This window comes from Rhinoraja longicauda, chromosome 26 (genome assembly GCF_053455715.1).
Source record: "Rhinoraja longicauda isolate Sanriku21f chromosome 26, sRhiLon1.1, whole genome shotgun sequence".
NCBI lineage: Eukaryota > Metazoa > Chordata > Chondrichthyes > Rajiformes > Arhynchobatidae > Rhinoraja > Rhinoraja longicauda.
In genome coordinates, this window is record NC_135978.1 from 26,124,186 (window position 1) to 26,144,767 (window position 20,582).

Sequence of the window (20,582 nt, forward strand, 5' to 3'; positions counted from 1 at the left end):
GGTACAATGGTACTCACTTTTGCCTTCATCTTTATATCACTAACAAGAGCAACTACTTCCACATATCTCCTCCGTTAATGGATCTATGCCCCAAGCTGTTTTACAGGAGAGATGTTAAACAAAATTTAACAGAGGCACGAAAGGAGCTTTTAGTTCAGGTGACCAAAAGATCAGTTCAGTTCAGTTTAGTTTATTGTCACATGTACAGTGAAAAGCTTTTGATGCGTGCTGACCAGTCAGCAGAAAGACAATACATGATTACTATCAAGCTACTCACAGTGTACAGATACATGATAAGGGGATAACGTTTAGTGCAAGATAAAACCAGTAAAGTCCGATCAAAGATCGTCCGAGGATCACCAGTGAGGTAGATAGTAGTTCAGGACTGCTGTCTAGTTGCAGTAAGATGGTTCAGTTGCCTGATAACAGCTGGGGGAAAACTGCCCCTAGATTTGAAGGTGTGGTGTGTGTTTTCACACTTTAAATCAAGAAGGGAGGTTTTAAGGAACATCTTGAAGACGAAAGGTAGAGAGAGATTTGTGAGGGAATTCTAGACTTTACTGGAAAATATTACTAGTGTAGACGTAAATACTAGTGTAGATGGGACATGTTGGTCGGTGTGGGCAAGTTGGGACGAAGACCCTGTTTCCACACTATGACTCCCATCAATTAATTTTGTTATCTTTCGTTCTTTCTCACAGTGGGGAAAGCTTGAACGTTCATTCCCAGTTGAATGGCAATGCCCATTGGAGATAATGTTTCTAAATTGAAAGGATTGTCCTGGGGTTTGGATGAATCAACAAGGACAGGAATGTGATTAATTCCGTGAACAATTAGATTAACCCACATTGTGAAAACCACAAAGTGAACCCTGCACACATCCTATCAATATCACAGTGAAAAAACATTTCTACTGCAGTCCTGCTATGAATTCATTATTCATGATCATTACATTGAAATGTAGTTACTGCATGTATAAATTTAGAACCTTGGTCTATATTGGGCTGTGTGTAAGAAACTCGGGCACCAATGATGATCGTAGTCATCCTGCCTTATTTCCTCCTTACAGTCTGAAGAAGGGCCCCAGCCTGAAATATCATCTATCCATGATCTGCAGAAAAGCTGATTCTTACTCCACTGAGTTACTCCAACACTTTGTTGTTTTTTTTTTTGTAAACCAACATCTGCAGTTCCTTGCATCTCCATTTGATTTACCACCACTTAATTCTTTCACTGGCCACACAAGGCTGTGACCACTGTCAATGGTATTGAATCAGCAGTAAGGACAAAATAGACTGGGATCCTTATATTTTGGACATATGATTTACTTTGTAAGAAATTGCATTACTTTGTAAGAAGTTTCATCCTTTGTGGAATTTCCGAAAGTGTTTTATACTTGTTGACATACTTTATGATGTAGAGTCATTCCATATAGTTCTTCTATCAGCTAGGGTACCTTTTGATTCACCCCGACACCCTTGTGGATATTGGACTTTGTCTATGGAACTGATGCATTGCAATACTGAAAACTATATTCTGCACTCTGTATCTTCCCCATTGCTCTTATCTATTGTACTTGAGATTGAACTGATCGTATCTTTGTTTGGAGGTAGACACAAAATGCTGGAGTAACTCAGTGGGTCAGGCTGCATCTCAGGAGAGAAGGAATGGGTGACGTTTCGGGTCGAGACCCTTCTTCAGACTGATGTCAGGGGAGGGGGCGGGACAAAGATAGGATGTAGTAGGAGACAGGAAAGTGGGAGAACTGGGAAGGGGAGGGGAAAGAGAGGGACAGAGGAACTATCTGAAGTTGGAGAAGTCAATGTTCATACTGCTGGGGTGTAAACTGCCCAGGCGAAATATAAGACGCTGTTTCTCCAATTTGTGCTGGATTTGCTATGACAATGGAGGAGGCCCATGACAGAAATTTCCTCCAATTTGCGCTGGGCCTCACTATGACAATGGAGGGGTTTTTCCTCCAATTTGCACTGGGCCTCACCATGACAACGGAGGAGTTTTTTCCACCAGTTTGCTCCGTATCTATGTTTGGTATATCCGAAGAAATAAAGAACTGCAGAGACTGGTTTACAATGAAAGTGCTAGAGTAACTCGGCGGATCAGGTAGCATCCGTGGAGAACATGGATAGTTGACGTTTTGGGTCAGGACAGGACCATTCTTCAGACTGATTATAGGGAAGGACGGGAGGAGGAATCTGAAGTTAGAAGAACGGTCCCGTCCCAAAACGTCACCTGTCTATGTTCTCCAGAGATGCTGCCTGACATGCTGAGTTACTCCAGCACTTTGTTTTATTTTTTATGGTATATCTGATCGGTTTGGGATAGCATGCAAAACACAGTTTTTCACAGTACCTCGGTACATGTGACAATAATAAACCTATTGTGCTGCAGCAGACAGGAGTGAATAGAAAATTGGCTGGCACACTGGAAACAGAAAATAGTCAAGATGAATGAGTACGGGGATATAAATGACTTGGATGAAAGTACCGAAGATGTTAGTGCTAAATTTGATGATGACAAAGAAAATAGATTATGAACAGCACATCAGAGTATGGATAGGTTAAGTGAGTGAGAAAAGATCTGGCACGTAGAGCATAATGTGAGAAAATGTGAACTTGTCCATTTTTGGCAGAAAGCAGCATGTTCTCTAAAAGGTGAGAGATTGCAGAGTTCTGAGGTGCCGAGCAATCTGTGGGTCCCAGAGCAGGATTTCCAAGAAGCAAGTTTGCAGATTCGGCATGTAATTAGGAAAGCTAACAGAATGTTACCGTTTATTGTGAAGGGAATTGAATATAAAAACTGGGAGGTTATGCTTAATTTATTTGGGACTTTGGTGAAGCATATCGGGTGTGCTGTGTACAGTACAGTCCTCATTTAAGGAAGTATGTAAATGCTTTGAAAGCAATTGAGAGAAAGTTCACTGGACTGATGCTGGAATAGGTACAGTGACCTCTGAGGAAAGGTTAAATTGGCAGGGTACCGAGAGGCGTTTCCCTGCCTGAGGTCCCTGGACCCAGGAGTCATCTTTTCAGAATAAGAAGTGGATTATTTCGGGCAAAACACAAAAGTGCAGGAGGAACTCAGTGGGACAGGCAGCATCCATGGAGGGAAAGGACAGGCAATGTTTCAGGTCCGGACCCATCTTCAAAACTATGTTGGACTGGGATGAGGAGAGATTTATTTTCTTAAAAGTGGTGAATTTTTGGATTTCCACAGCACAGAGATTTGTGGAAGCTCAGTTGTTGTATTTATTTACATTGGAGAACGATGGACTTCTGGATAGGAAGCAAATCAAGGTTTATGGGATAGCACAGCAATGCAGCTGGTAGAGCAGCTGCGTCACAACTTCCCCAATCCAGGTTCAATTCTGCTTTCTGGTGTGCATGTATGTATTTAGTTTAGTTTGGAGATACAGGATAGAAACAGGCCCTTTGGCCCACCGAGTCCACGCTAACCAACGATCACCCATTCACCTAGTTCTATGTTATTTTGCTTTCTCATCCACTCCCTACACACCAGGGACAATTTACAGAGGCCGATTAACCTGCAAACTCGCACGTCTTTGGGATGTTGGAGGAATCCCACTCGGTCATAGGGAAAACCTGTAAACTCCACACAGACAGCACCCGAGTCTCTCTGGCGCTGTGAGGCAACGGCACTACCAGCTGCATCACTGTGCAGCAAATTTACATATTCTCCCTGTTTCTCCGGGACCCAGTTTCCCAAAGACGCATGGGTTGATAAGTTAATTGACTACTACAAATTGCCCCAGGCATATTAGTGAGTGATAGAATCTGGAGGGCCAGGGGAAGGATTGATGAGAATGTCAGGAGAATAGGTTGTTTGAAAATTAATGGGGAAATAGGATTGCTTTGTGAGCCAGCAGTCACTAGGTTAGAAACAGTGCCCTGTGTTGAAAGGAATATGTACTCGGTCTGCTGAAGGAACAGGTGCCTATTTTTGCTCTTAATACTCGTAAAGAAAAATATTTTCTTTGAGGATCTGAGTCTTTGGGAATCTCTTGCTGCAATGGTGGTAGAAGCAGAGTCTGAATATTTTCAAGGTAGAGGTAGAGAGATTCCGGAAAAGAAGGGGTGAAAGGTTCCCTGTGCTTGGCAAGAATACAAAGTTGCAGTCATGAATGCACTGAATGGCGAATCATGCTTGATGGGCTGAGTGGCCTCCTCCTGCTCCTAATTCATATGTCCATTACTCCGGAGGCATTGCATGGAGCGACTGGGCTTGTATACGCTGGAGTTTGGAAGGATGAGAGGGAATCTTATTGAAACATATAAGATTATTAAGGGATTGGACACGCTAGAGGCAGGAAACATGTTCCCCATGTTGGCGGAGTCCAGAACCATGGGCCACAGTTTAAGAATAAGGGATAGGCCATTTAGAACGGAGATAAGGAAAAACTTTTTCACCCAGAGAGTTGTGAATCTGTGGAATTCTCTGCCTCAGAAGGCAGTTGAAGCCAATTCACTGGATTCTTTCAAGAGAGAGAGTTAAATAAAGCTCTTAAAGAGTCAAGGGATATGGGGAGAAGGCAGGAACGGGATACTGATTGTGGATGTTCAGCCATGATCACATTGAATGGCGGTGCTGGCTTGAAGGGCCAAATGGCCTACTCCTGCATCTATTGTCTATAATGTGATCAAGCTCAAATAGTCCCTTTTACTTACATTGATTGCGGGAGTCAAATTAGCACCAGAATGTGATCTTTGAAGAAAATGCTTGGAATCTTTTGCCCCCACCTATGAGAGAAGGCACTTCTGACAGTGCAATGGCCCCTCGGCACAGCGGCGCAGTTGGTACAACCGTGGCCTCATAGCACCAGAGACCCGTGCTCGATCCTAACCTCAGGCACTGTCTATGTGGAGTTTGCACGTTCTCCCCGTGGGTTGGGTTTCCTCCGGATGCTCCATTTTACTCCCACATCCCAAAGATGCACAGATTTATTGGTTAATTTGCCTCTGTAAATTGCCCCTAATGTGTAGAGAGTGGATGCGAAAGTGGTATAACACAGAACTAGTGTGGACGGGTGATAGATGGTCGGCATGAACCCGGAGGGCCGAATGGCATGTTTCCATGCTGTCATTCGATGAATTAATGCTCTGACTCTTCAGTCTGGTGCTTCTCTGATCAGAAACCTTTGGGTGGAAACTTAATGCCCAACCTTCTGACTCACAGGCGAGTGAGCTATATCTGACGTAGAGTTAGCGAATATTTGGCACAGGTCAGCAGACTAAAATAGTTTACAACCAGTGGAATAATTTGATGTGGCCGATGGTCTCATATGGTGGAATATATCAGCTGTCTCACACTTTCTAACTGTTCCATTGGTGCTTACAGATTAGTAATGGTACAGATGTAGAATGTTCAAAGCTGCCACAGACTAAAATGATTCCCACCCATCTTGTCTTATAATTTTAAAAGCTGTTGTTGACTTCATAAAATTGTTATGTCAACCGGGTGTGAACAGTACAAAGCGTAAACAGTTTGTATTTACAGAAAATAAACCACTTTTTTTTTAAGTAGCTTGAATTAAATTGAGACACATTGCTGGAGTAACTCAGCAGGTCAGGCAACATCTGGAGAACATGGATAAGTGGCGTTTCAGGTCAGGACCCTCGCTCAGACTTCTCCCGATCTAAAACATCGCCTATTCACGTTCTGCAGGGATGCTGCCTGACCCGCTGAGTTACTCCAACAGTTAGTGTCTTTTTTTTGTAACCCAGCATCTGCAGTTCCTTGTTCCTCTCTTCTTGAGTTAAATTGAGTTCTGATCTGTAATGTTATGTTAGGATTCACTGCTGCTATCAAAACACAAGCCTTGTGTGCCATCTCCAAGCATTCTTATATTATTCCCTAGTCCTACAAATGAACTTCATTACTTAGCATCACTTGAGAAGCTTGTTGAAATGGCAAGGGAGAACTCAATATATCCTTTTGGTTCATTGTGAAAGACTGGATAAACCAAGGCAGAATGAGACATGAATTTAGTTTGCCCTTTAAAAAATATGCTGTTTGCACAGCAAGTATCATGGTGTGTTTATTAGGATGAGGGATGCTCTGCCTGAGAGGATTGTGGAGGAAATTCATTTGTAACTTTCAAAAGGAACTTACATAAGTGCTCATAATTCTCATAATTTATTTCAAGCTTAAACAATAAATTGTGTGTATATGCAGCTTTTATCATAAATCATAGATCACTAAAGTGCTGGAACAGGCCCCTCGGCCCTCAAGGTCTATGCCGAATCTAATACCAAGATAAACTAATCTCCTCTGCCTCCACATGATCCATATCCCTCCAATCCCTGCATATCCATGTGCTGATCTAAAAGACTTAAATATCATTATTGTATCTGCCTCCACTATCACTCTTGGCAGCGTGTTCCAGGCACCCAGCTCTATGTTTAAAAAAAGCCTGCTCTGAACATCTTTTAAAAACTTTGCCCCTCTCAATTTAAAGCTCGGCCCTTTAGTCTTTGACATTTCCACTCTGGGGAAAAAGGTTCCTACTGTCTACTGTATCGATGCCTCTGGTAATGTTATATTCTTCTATCAGGTCTTCCCTCAACCTTTGAAGTTCCAGAGAGGCAATCAAGTTTGTTTCAACCTGGTACATGGATAGGTACCATGAGCGATATGGACTAATCGCGGGCAGGTGGGACTAGTGTAGCTGGGACATGTTGACACGTGGGCATGTTGGGCCAAAGGGCCTGTTTCCACACTATCACTCTGACTAACCTCTCCTTGTAGCTAATACCTCCTAATCCAGGCACAATTGTGCTAAACCTCTTCTGCACCTTTTGCAAAGCCTCCACAAATTGTTATCGTTGCAACACATCCCAATTTCACATAAGGCACACAGGGAGACAGTAGAAATGTTAAACCTCTTGACCGCTCCCATATGGATATTCATCAAAGGAAATTTCCCTACCTCTCACTGTCTCCAGCCCTGCAACCCTTCGAGATTTGGTGATCGATCAGTTCTGCCCTGCAGCCAGAAATATTTTAGAACTAAAGTCTTAATAAAAAGGACAAATTAAAGGAAATTGGTGTTAGTTTAAAAGTAAGTGCTGGCTAGCGTATCCTCAGGGCTTGATGATCTGCATTTCACAGTACCAAATGAGGTAACCATGAAACTGGATAAATATAAAAAATAATAAGGCAATATTATTTAAATTGTGATGGATTGAAAAATAGGATTGCAAAGGAATCTCAATAACCTTCTGCATCATCCAAGCAAATATGCAGGAGAAACAAACATTCAAGAAGGTAAGAGTTTTGTGTGCAGGAGAAAAAAAAATGTTGAGGCCAAATATGGATGTGTGGCTTTGGTCTCTACCCTAAAAATTATATACTTGCTGTCGTTCACCAGACTGATTCTTAGATTGTGCAAAACACAAAATGCTGGAGTAATTTAGCGGGTCAGGCAGCATCTGTGGAGGTAACAGATAGGCGGCATTTCCGGTCTGAAGATATGGTCCAACCCGAATCGTCACCTATCCATTCTATTTACAGATGCTACCTCGCCAACTGAGTTACTCCAACACTTTGTGTTTTGCTCAAGATTCCAGCTTCTGCAGTCCCTTGCGTCTCTCTGACACTTGGATTAGGCAGACTGAATGCAGAGAGAATGGCTTTCCTAGGTCCAGAACCAAATGTGGTTACCATTTAGTACTGAGTTGGGTAGACATTACCTCCCTCAGGATGGTAAAAATGGAGTTCAATTGTGCAGGAGGCTGTAGAAGCAAAGTTGCTTAATAGAGCTAGGTTTCAAGGCTTATAAGGCATGAAGGAGTATGATGGGAATAATAGGATACTAAATCAGTATTAAACAATAGGTCAAATAGACAAATATCCGCCACTTGTTGCTATATCATTTTTTAATATCCTCTATCTTCGGCGTAAACCAGCAGCTGCCGTTCCTTACTTCACTCGAGAATTGGAGTGGGTTGTTGCTGTGGTATCAAGTTCAGTGACATGTGTTTGAGCACCAGAAATTGTGCAATAGAAATGATGACTTTGCAAGCTCTACCCCAGGAATAAGTGGCTTGAGTGGTTCACACTGGTTGCTGTGCCCTTACCCTTCCTCTGCCCGGGGGGAGGTTAGTATCCCAGTGGAGGGGCTGAGTGGTTCACACTGGTTGCTGTGACTGATCTGCCCAGGAGGGGGGCTAGTATCCCAGTGGTGGGGGGCTGAGTGGCCTCCGCCGACTGCCAGTCAAACCTCTCGCGCTTGCATAAGCACCGGAGATGACGCACGGAGCCTGCGAAGGTAACACACAGACCACCTCTTTTTTTTTAAACAAAACAAAACGCTGCTCGGTTGAAGTCACACCGGACCTGTGCTTCTCCACACCCGCACAATGCAGCGCCGCGCTGAAGCTGACGTGTGAACTGAGCGGCAAGAGGCAAAGGGCTTGGTAGGTTTTCCATTTGAAGGCGAATCAGGAGCGGACTACTTCGCCGGCGGCGGATGAGCACGGGCCGGAGCGCGCCGCGTGCACCATGTAAACAAACCCCGCGCAGCGATACGGCTTTGAATGGACGGTGCGAAGGTAGCGTTGGAGGGGGGGGGGGGCGGAGGAGAAAACAAACCGTTATCCCGCCCGCTCTCCCAACCCCGGCGCCCTGACCGCCGCCAGCCAGCAGCGACCGGGGACACTTTCCTCAAACCCTGAGCGGCAGAAACCGCCCTCTAGGCGCTTTAAAAAGGGGGGGAGAAAGTGCGCACTCTTTGGCGGTGGAAGCAAGGAGACGGTGACGCGGGGCGGGGGTGCTGCGGCGCTATATAAGGCGCTGCGGCCGGCGTCGCACAGTCGGTTGGTCGGCGGCCGGGCCGGGGCGGACGGCGAGGCAAAGCGAAACGAGGCGAAGCCTCTGGCGGGCGGGGGCCGGCGGCCGAGCAAACAAGCAAGCAAGCGATCGATCGCACCAAACCTCCCGCTTGCCGAACAAAAGAAACCATTAAAACAAACAATAATGCTGCCAGATCTCCATAGCGAGAAAAAAGATTGCTCCACGTCGGTCTGATTTCCTGCCACAGGCACATCCCCACATACACAGCACACGCATATATATATATATATATATATATATATTTATTTATATATATATTAAAGCTAAGTATGTGCAGCAGTCGAGCGCCAGTGGAATGGGATTATGGTGGCAGTGCCGCCGCTGCTCCTCCTTCACAGCTGCTGTCGCTCGGGCTTTGCCGTGCCACTTGTTTCATGAGGGAACAACAAACACTGCCAGCAGCAGCAGCGTCAGTCACCACTTCTCTTTCCTCCTCCTTCTTTTCCTCTTAGCCCCTCGGCAGTGCCGGCTATGGAGGTAGTGGGGGATTTCGAGTACAACAGGAAAGATCTCATAGGACACGGAGCCTTCGCTGTGGTCTTTAAAGGCCGCCACAGGAAGGTAATGCATCATCGGGGAGAGGGGCACTTTGGCTTTTCTGGCTTGTGAGTTAATGTGCTTTTACAAACTTCAGCCGTGCTATTCAAAGTTTTTGAGCTCGTTTTGCAGGCTTCTGGCAAAATAGTCTTCAGTACAAATTAACTAAATTAATTTAAACCTAACAATAATGCATGCATAACGTACTTGGTTCTAATGTTGCATGTCGACGAAAATATGCACAGGTTATTTTGTGCAGTATGTGTGTACGGTACATGGATGTGGTACATGGTTGCTGCAGGAGTTGTGACAGGTGTCTACGCGTTGCTATTTTTCACCCCTGTGGTCTTGTCATCTGTAGCTGCCTCTCCAGTGGTGCAATATGGCTAGTGAATAATAGATAGCAATTTACTAAAATGTGCTTTGACTTCCATTTCTTTACCCTTTTCAATCAAAATATCTGCACAATGCATTCATTTTCTTCATGACTGTCTCATGTTATTGTTTTTAAATCGTAGTGTTCAAACAGTTGCCTCTCAATGGCAAGATGAGGGATTCTATCACATCTGTTTGATTTGCAGGTTTTTGGTATGATGGTAAATTACTTGACAGGGTTGATCGTTTTTTTAGATATGAACATCAAGGGTTATGGGATTAGTAAAAAAGTTGCACTGGGATAAGACTGAAGAACAGACCCAATGGGCTGAATGGCCTTCTGTTTCTTATCTTCTTGTAACATTGGTAATTATTGATAATCTTTTAAAAAACAATAATTGGATGTGGTAAACATTTCAGAAACGTGCAATCATTTCTTTGTTTGCCTGGCAGCTGACTTCAGTGTTCTGACAGCGAGGCTTTCTCATTACTTTCTGGCAGACTTTGTGCAGTGTTAAATACAGGAGCCAGAGTTTGCATTTTGTCTTGTTTTGGGGCAAGTGACAGGAATTCTGAATGTCCCATCTGGCTGTGGTCTTAGCACATACTGATCCTGAAACAGTAAACAGAAAGTTCTCCCAAGGCATTGAGTTATTGCACTGAATGACAGAGCTAAAGATTGTATTGATTGGCTGTAAGTAGCCCCTGGATCGAGAGCAGCACATAATCTTGAGCCTTTGCTCCAACGGATTGATCAGTGATCGTTGCTGAAATGTTGGGTGAGGCAGGATTGTTACTGAATTCCAGTGACCCCACTGCCACTCATTGTTAGGACTCACACACGGGCACAAGTGAGGTGCAGACGGATGTCTGGCATCTGTGGAAAAACCAGGGGGACAAACAAAGCTTTTATATGAAGTGGAGGGAAATGTGCTGACAGTCAGTACGAACCAGAGCTTACTGTTGTCATTTCTGCCAGGCATACAAAACACTATATTAAGAATTTACACTAGTCTATGATCTTTTTAAACAAAAAAAATAATCAAGTTTCTCGTTTTTGGAGTTTATTCCTGAAAATAGCCATTTATGTTGGGTTGTGGTTGCAGTGGGTGTTTGAGGATCTCTGCCAAATGACTTTCTGCAAAGGTGACCCTGGGTGAGGTACAATAACAGGATGTTAGGTTATGAAGAAAGCAGTCACAGTCAAGCTCAAATTTTTCCTGTACATTATTTCCATTGCAGGCACAGGGCAATATCTATTTATTCTTCTCCTACGTCACTCCCTTGGTCAGGTATGTAGGGAACATGTACCCAGGGCTGCCCTGTCTAAGATGTGTTGGACTATTCCAGGGGGCCTTCGTGGTTCAGATTGCTTTGCCGAAGTGTGGATTTGCATATGAAGGTATTATTTGGGCAAAAACGAAAAAGATTTAGATACATGTTATTGTTAAATGTATGGTGTGCTGTGGTTATTTGTTGTAGCAATGCAAAACCAGTTATGTTGGTATTTGAGATCTGCCAGGTTTGGTGGGAAGATGCCAAACGATAAGCAATTATTTCTTACCACATCCATCATGCTCCAGACTTTAGTCTTGTAACGGGTAGGCAGGCTTTGGCTGGTTAGGAGGCGATGTTGTGGATTTGGCTACTCTAGTTTCTGGTCAATGGTAACCCCTAGATATTGATGGTGCTCCCAATCCCACCACCCTCCGTCTCCTACCTTCAAGCCAATTTTCTAGCTCGCACTTCACCCAGTGTATTCTAACCCTCTAAAACAGCCTACCATGTGGTACCTTGTCAAAGGCTGTGCTAAAGTCCATACAAATCTACTGTGCTGCCCTCATCTATCTTTGTCATCTCTTCAAAAAGCCTGTAATAATCAGTTACAAATATCTCTGCCAATCCCTGTAATTTCTTTATGAAACACATGAGTATTACCAGGAGATTTATCTGCATTTTATGTGTTTTAAGATTTCCAGCACTTCCTGTTCTGCAACATGCACGCTCTTCAAAACTGCACTCTTATCTTCCCCTAGCACCCTCGCATCCACCTCCCTCCTGTAGTAAATACATACAATACAATACAATATATCTTTATTGTCATTGTACAGGGGTACAACGAGATTGGGAATGCGCCTTCCATACGATGCAATAAATTAATTAGCTAATCAGTATAAATTTTTACAACCCAGTGAAACAAAATTAGAAACAGTTTTAAAACAGTATAAAGTTCAAGTAGGTCTGTGCCGGTTCACTGTGCGATGTGACCATCCGGCTCAGTAGGACCGGTTCATGGCACCTATGGCCCTGGGGATGAAGCTGTTCCTGAGTCTGGAGGTGCGAGTGTAGAAGGCCTTGTAGTATCTGCCCGATGGTAGAATTTCAAACAGACTATTGCAGGGGTGTGAGGAGTCTTTGTGAATGCTGGTGGCTTTTCTGAGGCATCGTGTGTTGTAGATGTCCTTCAAGGCTGGTAGTTGTGTTCCGAGTCTTCTGAGCTCTATGGACTACCCGCTGAAGAGCTCTCCTCTCTGCCTCCATGCAGCTGAAGTACCACACAGGGATGCCATGCGTTAGGATGCTCTCTGTGGTGCAGCGGTAGAAGGTTGTCAGCAGCTGTTGGGGCAGACCAGACTTTTTCAGTGTTCTCGGGTAGAACAGTCATTGCTGCGCCTTCTTGACCAGCGCAGCAGTGTTAGTGGACCATGTGAGATCCTCCGAAATGTGAGTGCCCAGAAATTTGAAGCTGGACACTCTCTCCACACTATGAGAAATATTAATTTAAATGCCTCATCTGTTGTGCCTCCACACATAGTTGATCTTGTTAATCTTTATAGGGTCCTTACTCCTTCGATTGTTACTCTTTTTCCTTTAATATACCTAAGTATATACAAGTATATATCAAAAATATACAAATATAATAATTTTGAGAATCAAAATATACTACTTTATCTGCCAAAGCTATCTACTGTCTCTCCTGATTTCCTTCTTACATATACATCTGCACCTTCTGTATTCAATGATTCCCTTGATCCCAGCTGCCTGGACCTTTTTTGACCAGGACCATGCCTTTCTAATGGGAATATGCTGACCCTGAACTCACTTGATCAAATGTTTAAAAGCCGCCCACCTACCAGATGTAACTTTACCTGCAAACAGCTTCTGCCCAAACTGCCTCCAAAAGTGTCCTTGCCTCAGTTTAGGACTTTAATTTTTGGACCAGGCCTATTCTTTTCCATGAGAAAAAAAACAAAAGGCTGGAGGAGCGCTGTGGAGGGAACGGATAGGTGATGTTATGTTTGGGACCCATCTTTAGACTGATAGAGTAGAGGGGTGGTGCAGGAAGTGGAAGTCTGGCAAGTGATAGGTGGATACAAGTGAAGAAGGGGGTGAATGGCAGATGGGTGGAGTAAGTGACAAAGGCAAGAGATGAGAAGGAGACAAAAGGGTAGTAGCGAGTCTGGTGCAGGAGGGCAGCAAGAACCACATAGGAGACCAGTGAGGGAGGGTCTTGCAGAACTCTCATCAAAGAGAAGAGGAGAACTTCAAAGTAGGCATACTTGGTTGGGATTTCACAGTGGAGCAGCAAAATGGAAATATAATAGCTGTAGCCGGGAGCGAACCTGGGTCTCCGGCGCTGCATTCGCTGTAAGGCAGCAACTCTACAGCTGCTCCATCGTGACCGCCCACCGTACACAAGACATATCTGGGCAATTTTACACTATCAGATCAATTCCTGTACTGCAGCTGTACTGGAAGAGCTTGTGCATGTTCTGGAGCACCAGTCATCAGTAGTTTCTGGAATGGTGTCAGGGCCTGTTGCCTTTGCTATATTCAATGCCATTTAGCCATTTCTTCCCAATTACCATCAGGTTATTGGAACACTACAAACTTAACTTGGTTACACTGGGGACTTTGGGTTTTGTTTTCTTTTTTTTACTGTATTGGTTTCTTTATTTATTGAACATTTTATTGTTGATATTTTAGCTATTGAGTACTGTGTTTACAAAACTGTTGTGCTGCTGCAAGTAAGAATTTCATTGTTCTGTTTTGGTATGACAATAAAATACTCTTGACTTTTGATTTCCTGATATCACATGGAGTGTATCGAATTGGCTAAAGACTGGCATTGATCCTACTGGCTATCACCGATGGATGCTGACATACAGCCCTGTGCAAATATGTGAATGATGTTGGAATCGGAAAAAGGTTGACCACCCATTGTTGAAAGAATGGAGAAATGGAAGTTTCTCAGTGAGCTTTCCCATTTGCTTTCTTTTTGAATGTCCACTTGTTGTTTGGACAGAAATAATTAAAGGATTGACTTGAGTAATGACCTGCTCCTTTTGTCTGTGATGTTTCTATGTTTAGCAGCCCATAAAAAGTATGTAAGGATTGCTTTAATTTCTTCTTTGGATTGAAAAAAAAATCCTAACACCAATGTAATTGGTTTAATCACTGGATTATTCATTGAAAAGTTGCAATTATTTTGGGTCGAGAGTCATCAGTGTTAATTGCTATTGTTCCTTTGGCTATAAACTAGACCCAAAATGCGCTCCAAAAATGTGCTCATCGGAGTACAGTAATTGCTTGTGATCCAGTTTGCCTTTTGTTAACAATAAAAGCGTACAGGGACAATTGTTTGTGTGACTTGGTTGGAAGATTAGTACTAGAACATTGACATTGAAGTTTCCGTTGCAGTCTGTGATACACCACAAAATGTTCATGTCAGCCATGTCCATACTATAACCTTTTCATTGTAGAATTGTTTGAAAGAACATTACTTTCACGTGTAAGATTTCAGCAACACTCAGTTTGACTTGCGATGCACCTCCCCATTCAAACCATATCACTGAATTCTCAGAGGAAATAGGATGAGCTGTGTGAATGCATAAAGTGTGTTGTTAATAAAGTTTATGCCATTCTAGGCACCAAAGTCACTGGAGTAGGGAGAGCACAAAAGCTGTGTATTTGGATGGAAGAGGCAACATTTGGAATGGCAGTTGCTTGTTTAGGGTTGTGCCAGAAGTGTGGGTTATGCTTCATGGATTTTAAAGAATGGACCAGTTAACTTTTATCTATTATCAGCGGATGGTGACTTTTTCATGAGCTCTGAACTGTTAATAGAATCCAAGTTTTTTAAAGTACTAATCCTGGGAGGACAGACTGACCTTGTTGCTGTATGGCTCTGTAATATTGTGGTAAATATCTAGTGGGCTTTGTTTTGAACAACATTTTAAAATTACAGTAAATTTGTCAAAGTTAGAGCAGTTAACAAAATTGTCACAACATGAGAGTTTGGACAAGCAATGCAATTTGAACAATATTTGCATTTACCAAAAGAATCATGTTTACAAAACTTGAATTCCCAGTGATGATCTTCTGTTTTACTTTTTTAAAGTGGATTCTTTTTGTAGTGCAGTTCCAAAACAAAATTAGTTACATTTAAGAGCAACCGAAAATAAAACAAAGTTAATCATGTTTTATTATTAATTTTTCTTGGTATGGGTGTTACTGGCATTGCCCATCCCTGATTATCTTTGGAAAGTTTATGGTCAGGTCTGGAGATCTCCAGAGATGCTGCTTGCGCTGCTGAGTTACCATTTTGTGTCTACTTTCATGACACAAATGGTACTTGCCATTTATTAGTCCTTGCCTGAATGGTATCCAGGTCTTGCAGGCTTCGTTGCTGAGGAGCCATGAATGGAATTGAATGAAGTGCTATTTTCACAAAACATCTTTCTGATCTATCAGTTGTTTTGCCAATGAATGGAAGATAGTGAAGGGCATTACTTCCCCACTGGTATGGGGAACAATAAAGATGAGCCAATTGATTGTCATGTGTATGGCCCGATGGCTGTTATAAACTGTAAGAAGGAGTTTCCGCGCAAAATATAACACAGATAGTGAAAAAGATGATTAGTGAGGAAGCTGAAAGATATATAGCCAGTTGTTTTCCTTTATGTGCAGTGTCACGCAAACGAAGATCCATTGCAGGATCTCAGGATTGCAGAACTTTTTAAATTCATATCTTAGAGAAGTGATTGATGTGCTGTCTTTTGACATAGTTATTAGAGCATTAATTCTCACTTTCCTGATGTTAACGTGATTATCACTATATGTTGAAATCTTGCAACATTCTCTTTCATTCACAAATTACAGTGTTTGTTTTAAGGGTGAGGAATCTTTTTTATTTTTTAATATTTTAACTCTGTTCAATTTAGTGCAGATGAACCTCTGTTGCTAGTCTAGCTATATTTAGTGTCTGTCATTTCCTATTAAGAAAAATCCTTCCATCTTTAAAATTCGCAATTATCCCTGTATAATGTCTTGGTTTTCTTTACCAGTCCACATTTCCATGTTATCTATTGACCTACTCGCAAGCTACTATTAGTGATGTTAACCAATGAAGTAACTTCATGTGTGGGATGAAATAGGCCTTGCCAACACCCTTTGAGGGAACATTTAAAAAACATAAACATAGGTGTTGCAAGAATATGAGCTCTTTTGGCTGGAAATTCCATACTCTTGGTTCTTGCATTAAATATGGTCTACAGAATGCCTTAAAATGTCCACATAGCAAATGTCAGACAGAGAAAATGGAAAGAAACTTGTATGAACGACCTGCTTAGGTTGTCAGAGGCGGGATGGAATCGGTGACTAGAGGATGGTATTTGTGACAGACAGTGCAGGCACGAGAAGATATGCTATTATTAGAGCAATACGGGTTTGCTCTTATAAAATATAATTTGCAGTATGGCATAGATTTCAACTCCATACCTAAAGAAGAATATACTTGCCTTGTGGTCAGTGCTATGTAGAGTCAATACGTTTGCAAATACTCTGACAAACCTTTGCAGATGTACTGTAGAAAATATCCTGACTGGTTGCATGGTGTCACAGTTCAAATACACAGGAATGCAAGAGGCTGCAGAGAGTGGTGAACTCAGCACGAATCCACAGGGGCACAGTCTTCTGTCGACAAGAGAAGCTACCTGAAGGAGGCAGTATCCTTGTCAAGGATGCCCATAATCCAGGCCTTGCCCTCTTCTCACTGCCACCATCAGGCAGGAAATTCAGAAGACTGAACTGCCAGGTTTAGGCACAGCTACATTCTATGTTCATATACACAACTATACCTCGATAATGGAGCACTGCAGTCCGCATCTTGCAGTGTTATAGATTATGATGATGAATGACATGTAGATACAAAGGGCCTTTTTGCAGTAGCTGGATAATCTGGAACTAGCACTCTCAGTACAAGAGGGATGTAAAGCTTGGCATTCTCTGCCTCCAAGAAGAATGTTGATGCTCTCCCATTATGTATGTTCAGAGCTGATATTAATAAATCTTTGGACAATGGACCAGAGGATATGGGAATCATAGGAAAAGAGTGTAGGATCGGATTTGATCTTAACAAATGCTAAAGCGGGCATCGAGAGTCTTCCAACCAACCCTGTTTATCTTCCTCAACTTTAGTATAACAGATTAGTGTTTGTAAAATTTTCAGTGGAATTTATAATTTTTCAGAGGTTAAATGCAATGTGTAGATTTATGGTTATTTTCAGGATATTTCATGCTATGTAGACTAATTTTTCTTTGGCTGTTGGTGTTAGCTCATGTATGGAAAAAAACGTGTTTTCTAATGACAGATTTCAAAGTGGGGTTACAGAAAAGAAAGGAGAATGAGAAGATACAAGGAACTGCAGATGCAGGTTTATTAAAAATCAGTGCTGGAGTTACTCAGCGGGTCAGGCAGCATCTCTGGAGAACATGGATAGACATCATTTTGGGTCAGGACCGTTCAGACCGATTGTGGTGGGGTAACAAGGGTGGGGAAGAAAGCTGGAAGAGAAGTGGAGGCAGGACAAAGCCTGGCAAGTGATAGGTGGATACAGGTCAGGTCAAGTGATAGATGGATACAGGTCAGAATCCATGGTTGAACAAAGGCCAGAGATGAAAAGACAAAGTATGAGAGAGTAGAAGGGGTGTGAGTTGTGCAGTCAGGGTGGAAGGTGCTGTTGTGGTGGGGGGCGGGGGGGGGAGGAGTAGTGGGAAGAACTGGGTGAGAAAGAATGGAGAATGTTAGACTTTTGAAAATAGTTATCTTAGTTGCATGTTTTGTACGTTCAGCCAGTGAGGAACTTAATTTTCCTGCAGCTCAGAATGACATTCACTTCAGCAATAATGGGAAATCTCTAAATAAATGAAATGATGTCAAATGAGGTTGCATTCAAAGTAATGTGGGGCAGATGAAATATAACTTTGTGTAGTTATTTATTATGCATTAGTTCAGCCGTAGAACTTTTTTTGGTTCATGATTAATTTGTAAAGAAAGAAGGAAGTCAATGTGTCAATATCTGATGATGAGAGTTTTTACTGTGAAAGCAAAATGCGTGAAGCCCATTTCTCCTGGCTTAATCTGAAGGGTGCAATGTTGTTGTGCCTGTATTAACAGGTTTGATGAGTTCACAGTTACATGATTTCTGGCTAACTTGGTTGCTTGCTGCAGTCAGCATAGTTCTTTGAACTGAATCGCTGGAAACAACAGATCAGTTGGCTACTTTACATGGCATGATTCTCATTAAACCTCTCCTGGCCCTTACAATGCTTGTAGTTGAGTTTGAAACTTCAAGTTCTAACCATGGACAATTATGATATCCATTTTGAACCTGCATTGAGCTTTTGATACACATCCCGCTCATCATCAAAGCTATGAACTAGGTATCATAGCCTGCCTTAGTCCTTGCTTCAGTGCTTTGTGCTGAACCCCTTATCAATACCATTGTAAAGGTGATTACATGAATCATCTGCTAGCTAGCTTCCCATTCTCCACACTCTATGTTTGAACGTCTCCCTTGCATATAAATGTTCTTCAACTCTCATTTACTCATCACTCCTTGACATGTTATCTTCACTGGTGTCTGGCCTAGTTGACTTAAATTTAGAATTCATATCCTTCAAATCTAGCCACAGTTTCATTCTTCTCTAACAGTAACTTTATTCCCACACCCACCCTCCTGCAAAGCCTGCATTCCCAACAACAACTTTCCAAAATCTCTCACCCTACCTCCCTCCCTCCCAAATGATAGTCCCTAGTGCTTCTCTGATATTATTTACTCCACTCTGACGCTTCAAATATAAATCTTTCTACTTCATTCTCCTTTAAAATTATGCTTAAAAATCTACTTTTCCTATGCCCTAATAATTAGATTTGTTGATAATGCCCCAGAAGTTCTGGGAATGTTTTATACAGTGAAGGCTTTTCATAAAAGCAGTTTTATGAATATTATGTTCTGTAAAATATTCGCATTAAACAATCACATTTTAATTTTCCTTAATTCAATTGTTTTGAATGAGCTAATTTTAACGTAATTAGTAATTCCAGTTCTGCATTCCTCAACGACGATGTTATTTCAGTTATTGTGCTTTGTGTTGTGTGAATGCTGCTGAAGGCTCAGGAGTGATTGTTAACAACATTCTGTAGGTGTTCATTGAGATCTAACTGCATTATTAATTAATGCTGTCCAGTCTCTTTTTATATTAGTATTGAAGTAAAGAACATTAATATTGTGCAAGTCTACCTGTTGGGATATGTTACTCCATTTTGATGTACAGGTTTAAATTTCATCTCATTTGTCTTTTTCTTAGAAATTGGATTGGGAAATAGCCGTGAAATGTATAAACAAGAAAAATTTGTCAAAATCGCAAATCTTGCTGGGTAAAGAAATAAAGATATTAAAGGTATGACCTCTTCTTGTGTTTGACATGTCAGCAGATGGTAAAGTCAATACTTGGATTTTGGTTTTCTCTAATGCAATCACTCGGTGTTTGTCAATTCCATTCTACACAAACTATGCAGTGATCACACGATCAAGTTTGTATTGTGATATGCATTTCATAGAGTAATCCACTATGAAAACAGGCCCTCTGGCCCAAAGTGTCCATTCTGGCCAACATGCACCTTTTTCCTCACCTAAGCTCGTGGCAGTTTACAATAGTCTTTAATCCTACCAACTCGCATATCTTTGACATGTTGCAGGCAATCTGGGGGCAACCCATGTGGTCCCAAATAAAATGTGCAAGCCGCACCCAAGGCCAGGATTGAATGTGTGTTTCTGGAGACGATGGGGAAGTAGCATTACTTGTTACATTGCTGTCCTACTCACAGTTAAATCTGGATGTCGCTCTGACATTCAGATTCAAATATCAGGAGTTGCGCAACTGATTTTGTCCGTTCATTTATATTGGAAAGTGATTTGATTTATTATCCAAGTTTCTATTGATACAGTGTTCATTGCCAGTTTTAATATTTAGTTGTATATTGCTGGCATATGAAGGTAGTTCAATTCAGTGCTACAAAAGTTCATAATTGAAGACAACATGGCTTGTGGTTTGCTTTCTTTTAATTTCCATTTCCCAACATAGAACAGTACAGGACAAGAATAGGCCTTTCAGCCCATAATGTCTGCGCCCAACATGCCAAGACCAACTCTTGACTGCCTGCACATAATCCATATCCCTCCATACTGTGCATATCCATATGCTTATCCAAAAGTCTCTTAAATGTCACTACCGCATCTGTGTCAATCACAGCACATTCCAGCCACTCACCAGCCTATGTGTAAAAAAAAAAACGTCGCACACATCTCCTTTAAACTTTGCCCCACTCACCTTAAACCTATTCCATCCTGGAAAAAGGTTCTGACTATCTACCCTATCTATTCCTCTCATAATTTTATATACATCTGTCAGGTATTCGCAACATCTGGTATTCTAGA

General features: G+C 42.1%; 1 protein-coding gene across 5 annotated transcripts in view; it reads left to right on the forward strand.

Annotated features, from left to right (window-relative positions):
- Positions 1-8,335: 8,335 nt before the first annotated feature.
- Positions 8,336-20,582, forward strand: part of ulk2 (unc-51 like autophagy activating kinase 2) — a 111,346-nt gene continuing 99,099 nt past the window's right edge. For 3 of the 5 annotated variants that reach the window (XM_078422409.1, XM_078422411.1, XM_078422412.1), the window contains exons 1-2: positions 8,605-9,450; positions 19,453-19,545. In XM_078422409.1, the coding sequence (XP_078278535.1) occupies positions 9,361-9,450; positions 19,453-19,545 (183 nt within the window). In that variant the 5' untranslated portion in view covers positions 8,605-9,360. Of the gene's footprint in view, positions 8,454-8,604; positions 9,495-19,452; positions 19,546-20,582 lie in introns of those variants that run through there. The other 2 variants (XM_078422410.1, XM_078422413.1) reach the window with 2 other exon arrangements.